Below are 19,561 nucleotides of genomic sequence, written 5' to 3'. Positions count from 1 at the left end.
GTTGATTTTGGTTAAATTATATTGAGTTAAAGTAATGGAAAAACATAATTTACCATGACTTATTGATCATATCACTTTTTACAGTGTGCTGACTTTGCACACAAATGTCTGTGTCCTCAATGCTGTATTTAAGCTGGCCTGAAATGCAATGATGACTAAATAAACTCATTAACTTAAATGCTTGGAAATATCCAGACACATATACTGAAATAAGTCATTTGGAATGATCATTTGTGGTTTGTGTTCTCCTGTAGGATCACACTCGTGTGGTCAGTCCCATCATTGATGTCATCAGTCTGGATAACTTTGCGTATCTGGCCGCCTCTGCAGACCTGAGAGGAGGTGAGAGAACTCAACCTCTTTAATGTGTCTGATTCATCTCTTTCAGAAAGCAATGAGAGTAAATGGAGAACTTCTTAGATGTTTCTCCTGAGAACAATCCCCAGTGATCTCACATGTTGTGTCTCCTCTATAGTATTAGAAATCTCAGACTCTGCTCAGGTTTGACAATATACCAAAGTCTCAGTATAAACCAGTGTTATTTTAGTATTTATTTATATACTTGTAGCATTAATTAATATTTATAATTTTATGTTTTAATTTTAGTTTTAAGTTTTTCAACTAATATTTTATTTTATTTTATGTAATTTCAGCTTGATTTGAATTTAAAACTGATTTTTAATAGTTTTTAATTTTAGTTAACAATAACAACACCCAAATATTTCACCAAATTCTTCTAAAATCAAATGATCCGAGCTTCTATCCGCATCAGTTTTATAGCTCTACATACTCATTTCTCAGAATTTGACTTTATCTGATTGACTTTAAGAATTTATGTCTGTTTTTATTTTTATTTTTAGGAATATTAGGAGACAAACATTTGAGAAAGAGCAATTACTGTTACCTGATCTTTATTTGAGAAAATATGAGTTCCAGTATGCACAAACTTAGCAGAGTGCTCTGCTGGTTACAGTATTTACTTTCTTTTTATTCATGTTTTTAACAATTTCTTTATTTGTGAAAAATACTATATTAGAATTACAGTATTGAATACTATGATTGCTGTTTATTTAATATATCGGTAACATTGCAAAAGGGTTGTGCAAACATTAACATTACATAATAGTTAACATGAATTAATAATCTTGGGTTATGTAAATGTCTACATATACCAATTATTTTTAATAGTAAAAAAAAAAAAAAGGATGTAACATCATTAAGAAAGAACTAAGATGACAATGGACAAAAGTATATTTATAGACAATATCTAGAAATGAACATTAAGAAACGTTAAAAAGAAATGTATTAATTCATGATGCCTATAGAATGTAGCACATGTTAACTCTGCAAATGGCAATGTTTACAACCTTGTTATAAAGCGTTTGGAATCACTAAATCATAATCCCAAAAGCATAACATTTAGTCTCGCCACTCTTGAAGGAGAGGTGCCACCCTTGATCGGCCACCAGAAAATACATATTGGTCCTCCACTAGTCTGATTGCTGAGTCTGACAGATTAAAAAGAATTGCATGTGTTTATTCGAGTGATCCAGGAATAACTGCCTCACTTTTCCCCCTCTGACATCAGGTTTCGACTGGAGTTTACACTTCAAATGGGAGCAGATTCCTATAGAACAGAAAATGGCAAGAAACGACCCAACTCAACCAATCAGGTGTCTCTCTCTCTCTCTCTCTCTCTCTCTCTCTCTCTCTCTCTCTCTCTCTCTCTCTCTCTCTCTCTCTCTCATATACATACAGTATAGTATATCAAGTAAAGAAAATCTAGGATATTTTTATTTCAACTGAGAAATAAACAATGTTTTAGAAATTTTAACACAAAGTTTTGACGCAAGATAAATAAGACATATGTAAAATTCTTGATCAATAATAAAATGGAAGCAAATTTGTAACAGGATATCTATAAATTCAAGCCCGCAAGAGCTTTTATAAAACTAGAAGCATTTTACTGTAGTGGTCTCAGACCTTTCAACCCCACTTTGCGTGTAAATAGTATATAACAACCAAGAGCGTAGGTTTGATTTTGACGTTGGTGGGGACATCAAAGCAGCAAAAAACTACACAAAAATCTTTATTCAGGGATTGACATTAAGGTTTTTAGACTATGACGAGAACGACAAAGAGGCAGAGATTTAACTTTACCTTTATTCTGTCCATAGTGCATTTGTCAACATCTCTCATCAGCATCAGAGTATATACACAAATAGGGCCCTATTTTAACGATCTGAAACGCAAGTATCAAGCGTGAAACGCAAGTAATTTTGTGGGCGGGTCTTGGGCGCTGTTGCTATTATACCGGCGGGATAAATGACTCTTGCGCCCGACGCAAATCTAAAATGGGTTGGTCTGAAGTAGCTTCATTACTCATAGGTGTGGTTTGGGCGTAAGGTGAAATAAACCAGTCAGAGCGTCATCTCACATTCCCTTTAAGAGCAGACGCGCTTTTTCCAATGGCGGATTCCTATTATAACGGCGGATTTGCCAGGCGCGCGCCAGGAGCGGGTCACATCCGAGGAGACCGACGTTCTCGTCAGGGCCGTAAAAGACAGAGAAGTGACATTGGGGATGGAGAAACCCACCCAAATTAACTTCGGTTAAACAGGCATATGATAATTTGGGTAAATGTGTAAGCTAGATGTATGCTTTTATAATAAATTGTCTATCTATCTATCTATCTATCGTAATAATGTATGATTTGCAAAAATGAAAACTGCTGCTTCTGTGTAGATGAGAGAATCAAAGTGTGTGTATGCGCGTTGTGCACACGCTACATTGATTATGGCCAAGCATGCGCCCTTAAAATAGCATATGAATAACATGTGCAATGCGCCACTGACTTTAGACTAGGTTTTTCCTGGTCAGTGGCGGAATTGTTTTCTAAACCTGCAAAATAGCACCAGGGAACGTTTGCGCCGAAACACGCCTCCTCTTTGTGCTGAACCGCCCCGGGGAGCGCAAGTGTATTTCCTAGTTTACAGACGTGCGTCTGTGGAGGGAAAAGTCCGCTGTGCGCGGGTGCAAAATAGGAATGATACATGCGTCGGTGTACAAAGTCAATTGCGATGGGTGCAAGATAGGGCCCAAAATGAATATGCAAGTACTCTATATAATATATAGAGCACTTACTGTGAATTACACAGTGTTTGGGGATGGGGTGGGGGAGTGGGGTCAGAGCGTTCTTAATAATAATAATGCATTTTATTTCTAACGCACTTTTCATCAGAGATCTCAAAGTGCTACAGGTTAAAAACAAAAAAGATAAGCATTTCTTAAAAAAAAAAAACAACATCTAAAGGGGACCAAAAGCTTTGCTAAAAAGAAATGTCTTAAGGCCTTTTTTAAAACAGTCAGTGGGTTGAGGTGCCCTCATTCCACAGATGTGGGGCAGCAGTACAAAAGGCCCTATCTCCCATTGTTTTCTTATGTATTTACTTTGACTCCTTGGTAATGGTAACGATTGTATGACCCATTTCAGATGCATTAAAATAAACCAACGGTGGTTTTATAAATTATATATATATATATATATATATATATATATATACAGTAGTTAACATTTGAAGTGGATCAAAACCTTTCATCAAAGTTATACATGAATTTTTAACAATACCCGTTCTTGTCTTAGGACAACTTTGATGAACTTTTTTGATCCACTTCAAATGTTGACTACAGTATATATATATATATATATATATATATATATATTGTTTATTGTATTGTTTTTTTTTAATGTTTTTTTAGTTTTTGTTATCAAAATGATTGCTAGTGCTAGGTATTATATTGGTAAGGACATGTCCCTATACTCTTGATACTAACTGCTGTTCATGCAGGACCCCTGTAATTGCTGGAGGAATCTTCGTAATGGAAAAAGGCTGGTTTAATCGTCTGGGCCAGTATGACACTCACATGGATATTTGGGGTGGTGAGAACTTTGGTAAGTAATGATCAAATGTATGACATTATCCTGAAAGATTCTTTCACTCCTCTTCTGTGAATGTGCTGAAGTTACAAACATCCTGTGAACAGTTTAGCAAGACATTGTATAAAGAAAAGTGTGTGGAGAAGATGTCCTCACTAATATAGTCAAACAAACCTCAGGGGTATTATTGTTAACTAAGACTACAACTAAAACCATGAAAAAAATTGTTAAGTGAAACAAAATAAAATATACAAAACTTCAGCTAGTTGCCAAGGCAATTTTTTTCTTCTTTTTTTAGTTTAACTTGATGTATTAATAAACTAAAACTGAAATAAAACAATAAAAACTGGACAGACATTTAAAAAAACGAATCGCATCTAATCTGAGAAATCGCATCAACAACATGATGAAATAAACACTGCCACAGCCTCCAAGCAGACCAGTGACTGATCGGATTTACACCACAAACCCAAGAAGCTAACGTAAATCCTCAAAGTCCTGACTGGAGATAAGAGATGAAGCCTTTCTTTCACCGGCAAGTCAAACGGTGGAGGAGAAAGGTCTTAAAGGATGACCGAATGGCCAGCAAAAACAGAACCTTTGGAAAGTTACCCCCGCCTCGAGAGCAATAAAACTTTGACCAGTCCAGGGGCAAAAACTAAGAAGGAGGGGGCAACTGCAAGTCTCCTACTCTGAAGTTATGCTAGTAACAGAGCCACATTGAGTCAGAAACTTCTGCGAGGCTGACTCCAAGGGCTCAAACGAAACCTCTGTTAAACCTTCCAGGACTATGGAAAGATCCCAGAAAGGAACTCGTGGTCTGCAGATAGGCCTCATTCGTCTGGCACCACACATAAAATGAGACAAGGAGGGGATGCCTCCCCAAAGAGACTCCATCAAAAGAGACCTTAGCAAGCTGAAGGCAGACAAGCAAACTTTAACAGTAGCAGGTGATAGTCCTGCCAGAAGACACTGCAAGAACTCCTGCACTGAACCACACAGGCAGTGTACTGGGTCAATGTGGTGCTGAGCACACCATGATGCAAGAGACGGGGCATAAGGTTTCCTTGCGGGGGGAGCTCTAGCATTTAGGTTGGTCTCAACAACATCAGTTGAGAGACCAGGATCTATGAGCTGGGGTCCCTCAGGAGCCAGACTTTCAGGTCAGGGTGGAGAATCAACCATGGTTGGATATCTCCAAAGGAGAGCCTTCCAGAAGAGACATAGGGTCTGAGAACCAGACTCGGACCAGTCGACTGCCCTGACAACCTATAATGCCCCTCTATAAGAGGGGGCGGGTGCCACTCTCTGACAGCATTGCTGAGATAGGGTAGAAATCTGCTAAAGACTGCTGCTCCCTGAAACACAGAAGTGGCGGGGTATCAGGTGGAAATGGATACATGACTTGTCGTGGTGTAAAACATTCCCCCATGAGGGAGCATGCCCTTAGTGCCCTGATCCCAGTCTCTACCACAAATTCCTTCCTGGGATCTTTCCATAGTCCTGGAAGGTTTGTCAGAGGCTCCATTTGAGCCCTTGGAGTCAGCCTTGGAGAAGTTTGCGACTCAAGGTGGCTCTGTTACTAGTCATACTAAAGGATCCATCCATCCATCCATCTTCTACCGCTTATCCGGGGCCGGGTCGCGGGGGCAGCAGTCTAAGCAGGGATGCCCAGACTTCCCTCTCCCTAGACACTTCCTCCAGCTCTTCCGGGGGGACACCGAGGCGTTCCCAGGCCAGCCGGGAGACATAGTCCCTCCAGCGTGTCCTAGGTCTTCCCCGGGGTCTCCTCCCGGTGGGACATGCCCGGAACGCCTTCCCGGGAAGGCGTCCAGGAGGCATCCTGAAAAGATGCCCGAGCCACCTCAACTGACCCCTCTCGATGTGGAGGAGCAGCGGCTCTACTCTGAGCTCCTCCCGAGTGACTGAGCTTCTCACCCTATCTCTAAGGGATCGCCCAGCCACCCTGCGGAGAAAGCTCATTTCGGCCGCTTGTATCCGGGATCTTGTCCTTTCGGTCATGACCCACAGCTCATGACCATAGGTGAGAGTAGGAACGTAGATTGACTGGTAAATCGAGAGCTTCGCCTTGCGGCTCAGCTCTTTCTTCACCACGACAGACCGGTACAGCGACCGCATTACTGCAGAAGCTGCACCGATCCGTCTGTCAATCTCCCGTTCCATCCTTCCCTCACTCGTGAACAAGACCCCAAGATACTTGAACTCCTCCACTTGAGGCAGGAGCTCTCCACCAACCTGAAGCGGGCAAACCACCCTTTTCCGACTGAGAACCATGGCCTCGGATTTGGAGGTGCTGATTTTCATCCCAGCCGCTTCACACTCGGCTGCAAACCGTCCCAGTGCATGCTGGAGGTCCTGGTTTGATGAGGCCAACACGACAACATCATCCGCAAAGAGCAGAGATGAAATCGTGTGGTCCCCAAACCTGACCCCCTCCGGCCCCTGGCTGCGCCTAGAAATTCTGTCCATAAAAATTATGAACAGAACCGGCGACAAAGGGCAGCCCTGCCGGAGTCCAACACGCACCGGGAACAAGTCTGACTTACTGCTGGCAATACGAACCAAGCTCCTGCTCCGGTCGTACAGGGACCGGATAGCCCTTCATACTTCATACTAAAGGATGTTTTTTGAAAATGTAAATATGCAGAACAATAGTAAAATTTTCATTTTGTATTAAAAAATGTTTAATACACATTTATAACGCCATACTTTGTGTTATATTACCTTGGCAGTAGATGACAAACAACAAATGAACACTGTGATGGGTAGGTTTAGGGTTAGGGGATATAATATACAGTATAAAAATCATTATGTCAAGGGAAAGTCCCCATAAAACATGGAAACCCAACGTGTGTGTGTGTACAGTAGGTTGTGTTTACATCATCAGGTTATTTTGATGAAATGCTTTAATATTATGTTTTTATATTATTAAATAAAATATGAGAAATGATAAACAGATTTTAAATTAATCAGGATATCATATTTAGTTCAATCTTATTAGTCCAAAAATCTGTATGTTCTGATCTGATACTATACCTTACATTGTATCCTAACCAGACGCAGCACAAGTTTTCCACAAGCAATTTGTCTGTCCGCATTGAATAAATTCTAAAATACTGTGTGACACGTCAATCTTTGTGTTTCCATATCCCGCAATGGACCCATTTCACAGACTGTGATGACGTGTTTCCACAGGTATCAACATCGCAAACCTAGTAAAGTTTTTCTAGTGAAATTTTCATTTTGTATTAAAAAAATGTTTAATACACATTTATAATGCCATACTTTGTTATATTACCTTGTCAGTAGATGACAAACAACAAATGAACACTGTTGCGAGGGTGTTTCTAATACAACAACTGAGGGAGTGACGACAAATTTGGCATAATTCTTTCTTCTGGCGGCTGTAATCAATCTCTCTATATTTTTTCTGCTTTTGGAAAGTCGTGGAAACACTATCATGGAGTTTTTTTTTTTTTTTTTTGCTATTGGAGCAAATGGGAATATAAAAATTATATTTGCTGTCATCTCTTATTCATCACTATAGACGTTTACTCAACTATGACGACTTCTACTTCTGAGAAACCCGGATATGTGAAAAGGGTCCATAGAAAAAGAAAAGAAATCCACAATAGCATTTCTATGACTTACCAAAAGAGGAACATTTTTTGAGAAATTGATTACAATGATAAGAAGAGAGAACAATGTCAAATTTACCATCACTTCCTCAGCCATTGTACTACAGACACTCACGTGGCAGCGTTAACTAGTTTTCTGTAATTCAATGCCAAGGTAATATGTAAAGTCTTATAAATGTGCATTACATTGTTTTTAAAATGAAAATATATTAAAAAATTGCTAGATTTACAATGTTATTAACTGTGGTAACACGTCCATCAGAACATGTTTTGTGTTTAACGTAGAGCTATAAGGAGAGGAATTTGGACAAATACAAAGTCCTGCCATGAAACTCTAGATGGCGCAGGCTGATCGGTCCTTAACTCAATCTGCTTGCAATCACATTGTTATCTATTGGGCAAAGCTGATTGGTTCCTGCTGTATCATAGCCAATGAGCTCGCTGCTCAACCTTCAAATACTTGGTCAGCATTTGCTGTAGCAGGTGCAGTGCGGTTTCAGAAACCCTCCTCCCTCCCCAGCTCCACCTGCATGGGTAATTTATGTACGCTATATTGTACAGCATTAGCATGTCTTGCTCACAGCAAGGATTGATCCTCATGGATGCCTGTATTGTTTTTTATCGCTTTACAGCATTGCTTTTCCTATTTCAAAACATTTGTAACCATATTTTTAATGTTTCATTCTTGCACAAACTAAATTATTTCCATAATCTTTTTTTTGTTATGTTGTAGAGCTGTCGTTCAGAGTGTGGATGTGTGGCGGCAGTCTTGAGATCCTGCCCTGCAGTCGCGTGGGACACGTCTTTAGGAAACGCCATCCCTATGACTTCCCAGAGGGCAATGCGCTCACCTACATTAAGTAAATTGGCCTTTATGTAAGCTGTAATCATATGCTTTACGACGAAGTGTATGAGTGAAGCGCTGTAACATTGTCTGTGTGTGTTGTAGGAACACGCGGAGAGCGGCTGAGGTCTGGATGGATGAGTATAAACAGTATTACTACGCTGCAAGACCGTCAGCGCAGGGAAAGGCCTTCGGGAGGTCAGACATCTCTGATAACTTTTATACACTGTGTTTTTATGTAGATCTTGTTATGGTGAGCTGGTGAAAGGCCGTTTTATGAGATTGTCCTGATTATATTTACCTCTGATTCTGAAGGAATAGTCACATCCAAAATGAAATCTCTGTTGTTGTTTACTCGCCCTCATGTCAGTCCAGACTGTGCAACACAAAAGAGATGTTTAGCAGGATGTTCACGCGGCTACATACAATAACACTGACTATCAGGCTCCATAAAAGTACTTTAAGTAAATACTTCAACTTGGCTTGTCAAGATGTGTCATGCCAGGTTTAAAAATCAAACACCAAACAACGTACACTGAAAAAAAAATGGTAACCTGTAACGGCTAACATCTACATTAACTGGTTTTATTCAAGTGAAAAATATTATATAACATCACTGAATCAACCTAAATACATAAATTCCCTTGTGAAAAAGAAGTGCGCTTGTAGTGTGCTTCAAATCTTAAGTATAGTTTCAAAACTTGCAGATAATATAATATTAATGAAATAAAAGACACTTAAGTGTACTTAATGAGAGCACACTTTCATGACTGTTGAAGCACATGTAAAGTAAATGATTATAATTTTAACTGTAGTGTATTATTTAATATTACATTTAAAGGTAATATATTTTACCTTTATCATTGCAAATGTTTAATTGCATATATATTTTTACATACATGACATTTGAATAAGTTTCATATTTTAGTTTACCATAAATGCTTGCCAGTACATTTAGCATATTTCAAATTACATAAAGATGTACTTAAGATCTACTTAAATGTGTCAAAAAACACTCTTAAGGTCAAATAATTACATTTAATGTAAATTAAATATATAATACACTTTCATTTAGTTTTAAATAACACACAATTAAGTGTCTGAAAACATTACATTCAGTTAAAACTTTTTTAAAAGTATATTATATATTTTTTTAAAGTATGCTAAAGTGCACTTCTTTTTCACAAAGGTTTATACCAACAAAACTCAATTTTATTTTAAACTCATTAGATTTTCAGTGGATATGTTTCTCACACACTATTCTCACACAATATTGCATGATCGATACTGTGCACAAGCAGTACAGACTATTTTATGGTACTTTTTGGATCTTGACAGCCCCTGGAGAGTATATACTTACTCTCTGTGAACTTTCTGGAGCAACTTGTGCTTGTTAGATGATGATTTTTTCATTTCTGGGTGAACTATTCCTTTAAACCGCTTCTGTCTCTCTACACAGTATTGCAGATCGGCTTGCACTGCGACGGAAGCTGAACTGTAACTCTTTCCGCTGGTATCTTGAGAATGTGTACCCTGAACTCAAGTGAGTCGCGTTCACTGGACTGTGTCTGGGCTCTGATGGGCTGCCAGACAAAGCCTGGACTCTTTGTATTTGGAGTGAAATGCTATTTAACCCTCTCGGGTCCCTGTTCTGAACGTGTTTTGTTGTTATTGCTTGTGTTTGTCAGAATCCCAGAGCAGGAGGAGGTGTACAGTCTCCTGAAGCAGGATGGGTTGTGTCTGGAGAGCCACGGCACAGACAGTCTGGGTTTGGCTGAGTGTAAGACCGTACCGAGCATACCTGCCTCACAGGTGAAGCTTTAACTGACTGAAAGTAGCAGTTACTAACTTGACATTATTTTCAGTAATACATCAGGAGCCATGGCATTTTTGTTTTCAAAATAGGTTGGGTTTTCCTGTAAAAATGTTAGGTGTTTTCCAATTGAGTAAGAGTATAAAGTTACAAAACTAAGGCTAGGCTTTGGCACTGATTTTGTTTGGTCATTGTGATTGCAACACACTCCATGTTCACATTATTTTCATGTTTGCTTTTCTTTTTTTTGACCATTAAATGTTTTTTTTTTTTTTGCATACTTTTGAATATTGTATATTGCATTTTTGTGAGTAAGAGTATACTAGGCAATGGCACGGATTACCTGATTCGATTTTGATTCCACCATCTGTGTTTTTTTGTGTGTGTTTTTTACAATGTCAACAGACCTTTTTCAGTTATTACCTAACTGCCCTGTGCACTATGTGCAGTGTAATTGCAACACTCTCCATGTTCACATTTTTCAAAAATATTTTTGCCCATTAATATACCTGTACAAAGCTAACGTAATTCAGTGACATGGAGAAGAGGAGAGGATTTTATGTGGAATTAAATGGAATTCAGAGATTTGGAATGAGAAGCAATGCTAAATAAAACATAAATAAAAAACTCCAAATCAACTCCTTGTCAAATAAACAAATTAAAATACAAATTAAAAAAGTAAATTTTTCAGATTATGAGTGTGATTCACTTACAAATTCTGCATTGCTATATACACTCACTGGCCACTTTATTAGGTACACCTTGCTAATACCGGGTTAAACCCCCTTTTGCCTTCGAAACTGCCTTAATTCTTTGTGGCATAGATTCAACAAAGTGCTGGAAACATTCCTTAGAGATTTTGGTCCATATTGACATGAAAATATCACACAGTTGCACCACATCCCAAAGCTGCTCTATTGGATTGAGATCTGGTGACTGTGGAGGCCATTTGAGTTTAGTGAACATCATAGTGAACATTGTCATGTTCAAGAAACCCGTTTGAGATGATTTGAGCTGTGTGACGGCACGTTATCCTACTGGAAGTAGCCATTAGAAGTACACTGTGGTCATAAAGGGACAGACATGGTCAACAATGCTTAATTGGTACTAAGGGGCCCAAAACTTGCCGAGAAAATATCCAACACACCATTACACCAGCAGCCAGATTCTGACCCTACCATCTGAATGTCGCAGCAGAAATCGAGACTCATCAGACCAGGCAACGTTTTTCCTATCTTCTATTGTCCTGTTTTGGTGAGTCTGTGTGAACTGTAGCCTCAGTTTTCAGTTCTCAGCTGACAGGAGTGTCTCCGGTGTGTCGTCTTCTGCTGCTTCTGCTTCAAGGCTTGACGTGTTGTGTGTTCAGAGACGCTCTTCTGCAGACCTCGGTTGTAACGAGTGGTTATTTGAGTTACTGTTGCCTTTCTATCAGCTCTGACCAGTCTGGCCATTCTCCTCTCCTCTGGCATCAACAACATTTTCACCCACAGACATGACGCTCACTGGATGTTTTAGGACCATTCTAACCGTAGAGATGGTTGTGCATGAAAATCCCAGTAGATCAGCAGTTTCTTAACTATATTTAGACCAGCCCATCTGGCACCAACAGCCATGCCACGTTCAATTAAATCACATTTCTTCCCCATTCTGATGCTCAGTTTGAACTTGACCATGACCGTTCCTCAAAATGCGTTCTTGTCTGTACTTGTATTCTTGTGGACTTGCGCTCATTAACCCGGCCTGGAACAGCCTTATCTCGGCTAGTCCTTCTGATGTTTGCCGCTGGCTCCGATGTCTCTGTAGTGGTTAAACATGAGATATACAGTAATTTGTCTTGTGTAGGCTGTATCTAACGATCTTTGGTCTCATGAATCTATAATTTGTTCCCTGGCAAATCATTTTGGCTGCAGGCAAAGTGAAGTTTCATAAATACCTAGTCCTGGCATGAAACTGTAGATGGTGCAGTCTGACAGTCATTTGATAGCGATTATGTCATTATCATAGCACAGCTGATTGGTTGTTGTTGCATCCGCGGCCAATAAGCTGCAGCTTAACATTTAAACAAAAACCGGGGTGTTGCTGTTATCAGTCTGCAGCGCTTTCAGAAACCCTCCCCCTTCCCCAGCTCCACCTGTATAGATCTGCTACTGGGGTTATTCATGTCTGTTATTCATGCAGCAGCAGCAGCGTAGCAGATCTATTTAGCCAAGAACAAATACATTAACATTGCCATATCCAATAACATGCCAATCTCTCTGAGAGTTTTCATGACAGAACTTTATATATTTAGGCTATTGACCTTATTCACAGCAGCGCCATCTTTGATTTTTAATGGGAATGAAAGCGAGGCTGGGAGGGACAGACATGCATCTCTTCAGTGGGCTGTACTGTCATTTAATGTGTTTTTGGATTGTTCTGCTCATGAAACACTGGAAAAATATTTTAGTTGACAAAAAACTCCAGCTGTGGAAAATTGTAAGTAATCTAAGAGCTTTACACAGCTTTTTACAGCGGATGCCACTGGAAACACGGCAAGTCTATAATCCCTCACAGCCTCACTCTCACACCTGTCGTGGCGCTGCTCTGAATAAGGTCTATTTAACTGTACCATTGCAGTGTACTAGAGCGCTGACTTTGTATGTTTGACTGAATTGTTTGCTTTATTTCATATATTGTATAGCTTTTTCCTTTTACTTACACTTTTATAATGGCTATTATTGATAATTAAAAATGACATTTGACAAAAAGAGACAGGGTTGTGTTATATGTCATATTTTATTTTATTACAGTGAAGATAATCAGAGTAGGCTTATGCACATATTGCCTGAACCACATAATAGTATGTTTAATATTTTTTTAGAAAAGAGCCAGGGTTGTGTTTTATATTTCGATTTGTTATAAATATACATGCAATAGGATAATCAATGTACATGTTGCCTGAACCACATTTGTGTGGCTTATTAATATGTTTAAGATTTTTTTAAAGTTCCCCTGTGGTGAAAATCAAGCTTTTAAAGTTGAATCAAAGACAGTCTCAAAAACACAGTTTGAAATCGTTGGCTTTTCTGATTTGCCAACCCTTGTAACCAATCAGAGTTGGAACGAGTGGATCGCTGATCTGTGTGAGTGAGTGGAGGCGGGGCTCATATGCATATTCATAGAACCGCATATACTAAATGAGGCAAGGGTGTAGAGTTACATTGAAGCTGTTTTATGGCATGGAAAAAAATTAAAGGAAAAAACATTAAATATGTCATTTTGGGGATCTAAGAAGAGTTTTAAGGGTAAAATTGTTGACTTTAAATGAAAATGAAAAGAGGCAGAGTGGTGATTTAAAACATTTTTCAATTCATTGTTGCCTGAAATATACACTGATAACTGAGATCCCCTGAGTCGAACTTGGCAAGTCCAAACTTTGCATACTGAGTATTGAGAAACACCCCATGTCCACATGCATTGAGTTGCTGCCATGTGATTGGCTGATTACATATTTGCGTTAACAAGCTGTTGAACAGGTTTACCTGATAAAGTGGCCGATGAGTGTTTAACTTATCTATATAACTCTACACCTGCATTACTCACCCAATAATTTGTCTGTATCTTTTTTATTCTTATTTTTTTTTAGAAGTGGACCCTGATTGAACCACAGATCCGTCAGCATGACCAGTGTTTGACCATCACAGCCTTTACTGCAGGGTCAAAGGTCAGACTGGAACCCTGCAACACCAAAGAGTCCAGACAGGTGGGTGTACGTGTATCTGACAGATGAGCAGTTCCAGTTTTGATGACCCACTGAGAATGAATCATATGCAAGTTTGATGTCTGCGTGTTTCAGAAGACTATTAGCTCTCGGACAGCACTAGTGTTCTCTGTGGAAGTTATGTAAATTTAAGTGTTTACGTGATTTTCTGTTGCCATTTCTGGGCGAATGTTCAGCGTTATTCCTCTTTGTCCTAAAATCCTCTCATTCTTTCAGTCATAATAGCTGCATTTTTTCTTTTTCTCTTTGTATATCTTCTGCCATCAATCTCAAACACAACAGACACATATCTTCCCATAAGCCCACTGCATATGGTTCCACTCACAAGCTAAGCTGGCTTAGCTGGTTTGGCTTTAATCTTTTTCGTTTTTCTTCTCCATCTTTCATCAGACTGACCTCTACCCCTGTCCACTCATTCATGTTTGGCTCATTTGTGATATCTCCTAAAGTCTGAACACGCCTCACAAACAGATCAAATTCCATATAGAGAAGATTTGCTTTACTTGCATCTCTCCATATGATTGCCATTATAAAAAATATATATTTTTGTTATATATTTTGTTAGTAATTGTTGTGCATTTCTCTATTCAAAACCTTACTGATCTGCTTACTTTGTCCCAAAATGTAGATACCTTGTTTTGGCCACTACATCAAGCTCAGTGAAATGATTTAAAAAAGGTTTATTTATTTATTTATTTATTTATTTATTTGTGTGTGTAATGTTGTTGTTTGAGCATGAAAAAGGTCTGCAGTCAGCATTTTCACTGGCCACAATTTTGACATTGATACCATTGGAAAAAACTGCCATAATTTGGCAATTGTATTTGCTCATTATATTAGGCTGCCGTCACTTTAAGACCTGATGCACGGATCAAACATACTGTTACACATGCATTTTCTTTCTCAACTGTTTATGTTAAAACATTACTTAAAGTTAAAACATAACTGACTGTGTTAACGTAAATACTCGCCAAGACCGGCATTTAGACATTATTTTGTGTGTATTTGACTGTTTAAGCGCAATAAGCAGCAAAAAATAACTCAGTTTAGTACTGAGAGGCGGTTTTATGTGCTGCACTTTGAGTGTGAGAACAAAATCTGCAGGACTGAGTAAAATTATGCATAATCCCACAGCGAAATTCAAGCCCTGTCACACCAACAATATTCATCAGGATCAAATGAAACGAGTGAGTGAGGAGAGACGGGTTTGTGTGTCACTCGCTGTCAGAGAGATGAGAGAGAGAGAGAAAGAGCAGCTGGCATCGTGTATCTATTCGTATCTATCGTGTTTCAGATATTTCAGGATTGATATGTAGCGAAAAATCTATATTTTTGACAACACTACATTCCACTTGGTTTATTTTTTCAGATGCCTTTTAAAAGACTACAATTGAAAAATGTATATATTATATATAATGTTCAACCCGCCAAAGTGTCTAGTAGGAGTGACTGCGTTACACACCACTGCTGAAATACACGCATTTGGTGGGTGTTAATGTTAAGCCCTGGTTTTATATATCGCTCTCTACAACATTGGAAACTTTGTAATTGATATGATTATCCTTTTGCTTGACTATGTTATCAAACAGCTAATAAGGTGTTGCTAATGTTACACAAACCATGTTCCCGTTCGCCATCTCAGAGTCAGTCAGCTGACTCTAAAAATCAGCATCCTTTGAAACGCAGTGGAGAAAGGCATATAGTTCATGATAACATACAATATACATCATATACTGCATAATTCATACACTATATTGCTAAATGTACCTGATTTTTCATATCAACAGTAAAGCAGGGATATTATCGTTAACTTAAACTAAATCTAAATCTAAATCACTATTAATATATATCAATGATACTAAAATAACAGTGGCTTTTGTTTTGAGCATTGTTTATTTGGCTTGAAGTGGCTGAATATGTAGAGTGTCTACAATCAGTTATAAGTGTCACAGGATGAGGATGAAGAAGACGAATGAAGACCGGATACAAATATAAACGTGATTTAATGAAAAACAAAAAGGCAGACAGGCATAACAGTGTGCATAACATACACAAACAACAACCGACATCCAAAGACTAAAACAGAGGAACTAAATACATAGAGATGATGAAATGAATATGAACAGGTCTGGTGATTAGATGAGTGTGTGCAGGTGTGATCCAGGAGGGATTATGGGAAATGTAGTGTGCTGTGGTGACTGGTCTGGTGACTGAGGATTGTGACAATGGGCCCTATCATTCAAACGGAGCAATGCAGCACCAAGCACAATGCAAGTGTTTTTTGCTAGTTTCAGCCCAATGCAGTTTTCATTTTCACGTCCTGCGCCACGTTGTTTAAATAGCACAATGCATTTGCGCCCATGGGGTGCTTGGTTTGAAAAAGAGGTGTGTTCAGACGCATTGTTGGCACGTTGCTATTTTGAGGCAACTAAAATAGACTGAGCCATTGACCAACTGAAACCTGTCAGTGCTGCTTATTACACACAGGGACGCGCAGCAGCACACAAACATGCCACATATTAAAAATAAAAGGATTACAATATAAAAGATTAATATCGTGTACATAAAGATATCCGGCTTGTCCCGTAGATGGTCTGCTTGAGCTTTAATCTCTCGCACGACCAGATCCGTTTGCGCTCTGGAGACGCGTTCAGTTTTTCCACTTGCAAATTCCGTCATGTAAATAGTGAATCCGCCATGGCACGAGTGCAACTGGCATTTAAAGGGAATGGGAGATGATACTCTGATTGGTTTATTGCATGTCAAGCCCAAAACACACCCGTTACTCATTAAGAGAATAGAGACAACCCTTTTAGACCATGTGCAGCGCGCGCCGACCATTTTTCCCATCGTTAAAATAGCAACAGTGGATTTGGACACGCCCTAAGTGCACTTGCACCCTGCACTTTAGACCATGCTCTTAGATCGTTAAAATAGAGCCCAATAAGTTTAATTTCAGTGAGGATGCTGCCTATAGGCAATAGTCGGAAAGCTGGATCATTAGGGTTTGGAACAGAGCTACTCAGCACTGAGATCATTGCTCTCCTGAATGAAACCTGCCATGCAGACAGCAAACACACATACACACACACACACACACACACAGGATATTATAGTATATCAAGCCTTCTGAATTCAAACTCACTGACCTAGGCTATTTCTAAACCAGTCACACGCAATGTGACATGCCCTTGGCTAAAACATTTTGCAGCTTTCATTTCATTGCAAGACTGCTTTGCAGCATTTTTAGAAAGATGTGTTTCATATTGTCTTCCTCTGTCTGTTTATTTAAATATGATATTTTACAGTCATGCTAATTCCTGTATCATTTGTTCCCTATCAGTCGGTCACTCTCGGCGTACATCATGACAGACAAATAGGAATGTCGCTAGAGAGGCCAATCTACTTCGAGTGAAACTAACCGAGCCAATGCACAGGCGTGCAATCATTTGCATCAGCTGTTCAGCCACGCACCGCGGGTATATAATGAGCAGAAGATGCGATTGGACTTCAGCTTTTTGCTTCGGAGCCGAGCACTTCGATGCCTGTGTTCTCTCGATGGGACCTGTCCAATCTGTTGCCCCCACTGCGGGTACACCTACGGTCCATTTGGTCCCGCTTGTACGGTCTCTGCGAGCCTGGTTAGTGCTCCCCAGTCCGTCTCGCTGGCTCATTCGGACCATTAGGCTCGGCTATGCGATTCAGTTCGCCCGGCGTCCCCCCAAGTTTCGGGCCATCCACTCCACTACAGTGAGAGCAGCCGATGCCATGTCTTGTGGGCGGAGATCGCAGTCCTACTGGCGAAGGACGCGATAGAGCCGGTCCCTCCAGCCGATATGAGGTCAGGGTACTACAGTCACTACTTCATTGTACTCAAGAAAGGCGGTGGGTTACGACCGATCTTGGACCTGCGAGTTTTGAATTGGAGTCTCCACAAGCTACCGTTCAAAATGCTCACACAGAGACGCATTTTAGAATGCATCCGTCCCCGAGATTGGTTTGCAGCGATCGACCTGAAGGACGCGTACTTTCATGTCTTGATTCTTCCTCGACACAGGCCGTTTCTGCGCTTTGCGTTCGAGGGTCGAGCATATCAGTACAAGGTCCTGCCCTTCGGGCTGTCCCTGTCTCCCCGTGTCTTCACGAAAGTGTTCCCTTGTTCCCATGAGAGAACAGGGCATTCGCATCCTCAACTATCTCGACGACTGGCTCATACTAGCACACTCTCGAGATCAGTTCTCGATCATGCGAACACAGGGACCTCGTGCTGAGGCACCTCAGCCAGTTGGGTCTTCAGGTCAACTGGGAAAAGAGCAAACTCTCCCCCGTGCAGAGGGTCTCTTTTCTCGGTATGGAGTTGGATTCGGTCGCACAGACAGCCAGCTCACAGAGGAAAGTGCTCAGTCGGTGCTGAACTGCTTGAACATGTTCAAAGGCAGGACGGCGGTCCCACTGAAATATTTTCAGAGGCTCCTGAGGCATGTGGCAGCAGCAGCAGTGGTAATCCTGCTTGGACTGCTCCATATGAGACCGCTTCAGCACTGGCTTCACGGCCGAGTCCCGAGATGGGCGTGGCATCACGCGGCGTGCCGCCAGACCTTCAGCCCGTGGTCAGACCCCTCGTTCCTCCGGGCAGGAGTGCCCTTGGAACAGGTGTCCAGGCATGCTGTGGTGTTCACAGATGCCTCTTCCACTGGCTGGGGTGCCACGTACAACGGGCATGCAGTGTCAGGGGTGTGGACGGGCCCCCAACTGCATTGGCACATCAACTGCCTCGAGTTGCTAGCAGTACGTCTCGCTCTGAGCCGCTTAAAAAAGCCGCTACAGGGAAGGGACGTGCTGGTCCGTACGGACAACACTGCGACCGTTGCATACATCAACCGTCAAGTTGGTCTATGCTCCCGTCGCATGTCGCAACTCGCCTGCCATCTCCTCCTCTGGAGTCAGAAGCATCTGAGGTCGCTTTGCGGCATGTATGTCCCCAGTGTGCTCAACCGTGTGGCCAACAAGCTGTCACGAGCTGTGCTCCCAGGAGAATGGCGACTCCACCCTCAGGCAGTTCAGCTGATCTGGAGAGAGTTCGGGGAGGCTCAGGTAGACCTGTTTGCCTCCTCAGAGACCTCCCACTGCCAGTTGTTTTACTCCCTGACCGAGGGAACACTCGGCACGGACGCACTGGCACAAAGCTGGCCCCGGGGCGTCCGCAAATATGTGTTTCCCCCAGTGAGCCTACTTGCACAGACTCTGTGCATGATCAGAGAGGATGAGGAGCAGGTCCTTCTGGTGGCTCCTTCTTGGCCCACCGGACCTGGTTCCCAGAAGTCATGCTCCTCGTGACAGTCCCTCCCTGGCCCATTCCTCTGAGGTAGGACCTTCTGACTCAGAGATGGGGCACCCTATGGCACCCGCGTCCAGACCTCTGGAAACTCCATGTGTGGTTCCTGGATGGGACGCAGAGGTTCTAGGTAACTTACCCCCAGAGGTACTTTACACCATCACTTCAGCACAGGCGCCGTCTACGAGACGTGCATATGCCTTGAAGTGGAAC

The 19,561-nt window shown here is 41.0% G+C and overlaps 1 protein-coding gene across 3 annotated transcripts in view; it reads left to right on the top strand.

The window, feature by feature from the left end:
- Positions 1-19,561, top strand: part of galnt16 (UDP-N-acetyl-alpha-D-galactosamine:polypeptide N-acetylgalactosaminyltransferase 16) — a 54,768-nt gene that overhangs the window by 28,604 nt on the left and 6,603 nt on the right. For all 3 annotated transcript variants that reach the window (XM_084392854.1, XM_084392856.1, XM_084392855.1), the window contains exons 7-14: positions 255-342; positions 1,589-1,673; positions 3,849-3,952; positions 8,330-8,456; positions 8,546-8,638; positions 9,900-9,983; positions 10,129-10,252; positions 13,879-13,995. In XM_084392854.1, the coding sequence (XP_084248980.1) occupies positions 255-342; positions 1,589-1,673; positions 3,849-3,952; positions 8,330-8,456; positions 8,546-8,638; positions 9,900-9,983; positions 10,129-10,252; positions 13,879-13,995 (822 nt within the window). The remainder of the gene's footprint in view (positions 1-254; positions 343-1,588; positions 1,674-3,848; positions 3,953-8,329; positions 8,457-8,545; positions 8,639-9,899; positions 9,984-10,128; positions 10,253-13,878; positions 13,996-19,561) is intronic.

The sequence above is a fragment of the Rutilus rutilus genome (assembly GCF_951802725.1).
Source record: "Rutilus rutilus genome assembly, chromosome: 21".
NCBI lineage: Eukaryota > Metazoa > Chordata > Actinopteri > Cypriniformes > Leuciscidae > Rutilus > Rutilus rutilus.
The sequence above is the reverse complement of the archived record's forward strand: the minus strand, read 5'-3'. Positions and strand labels throughout refer to the sequence as shown.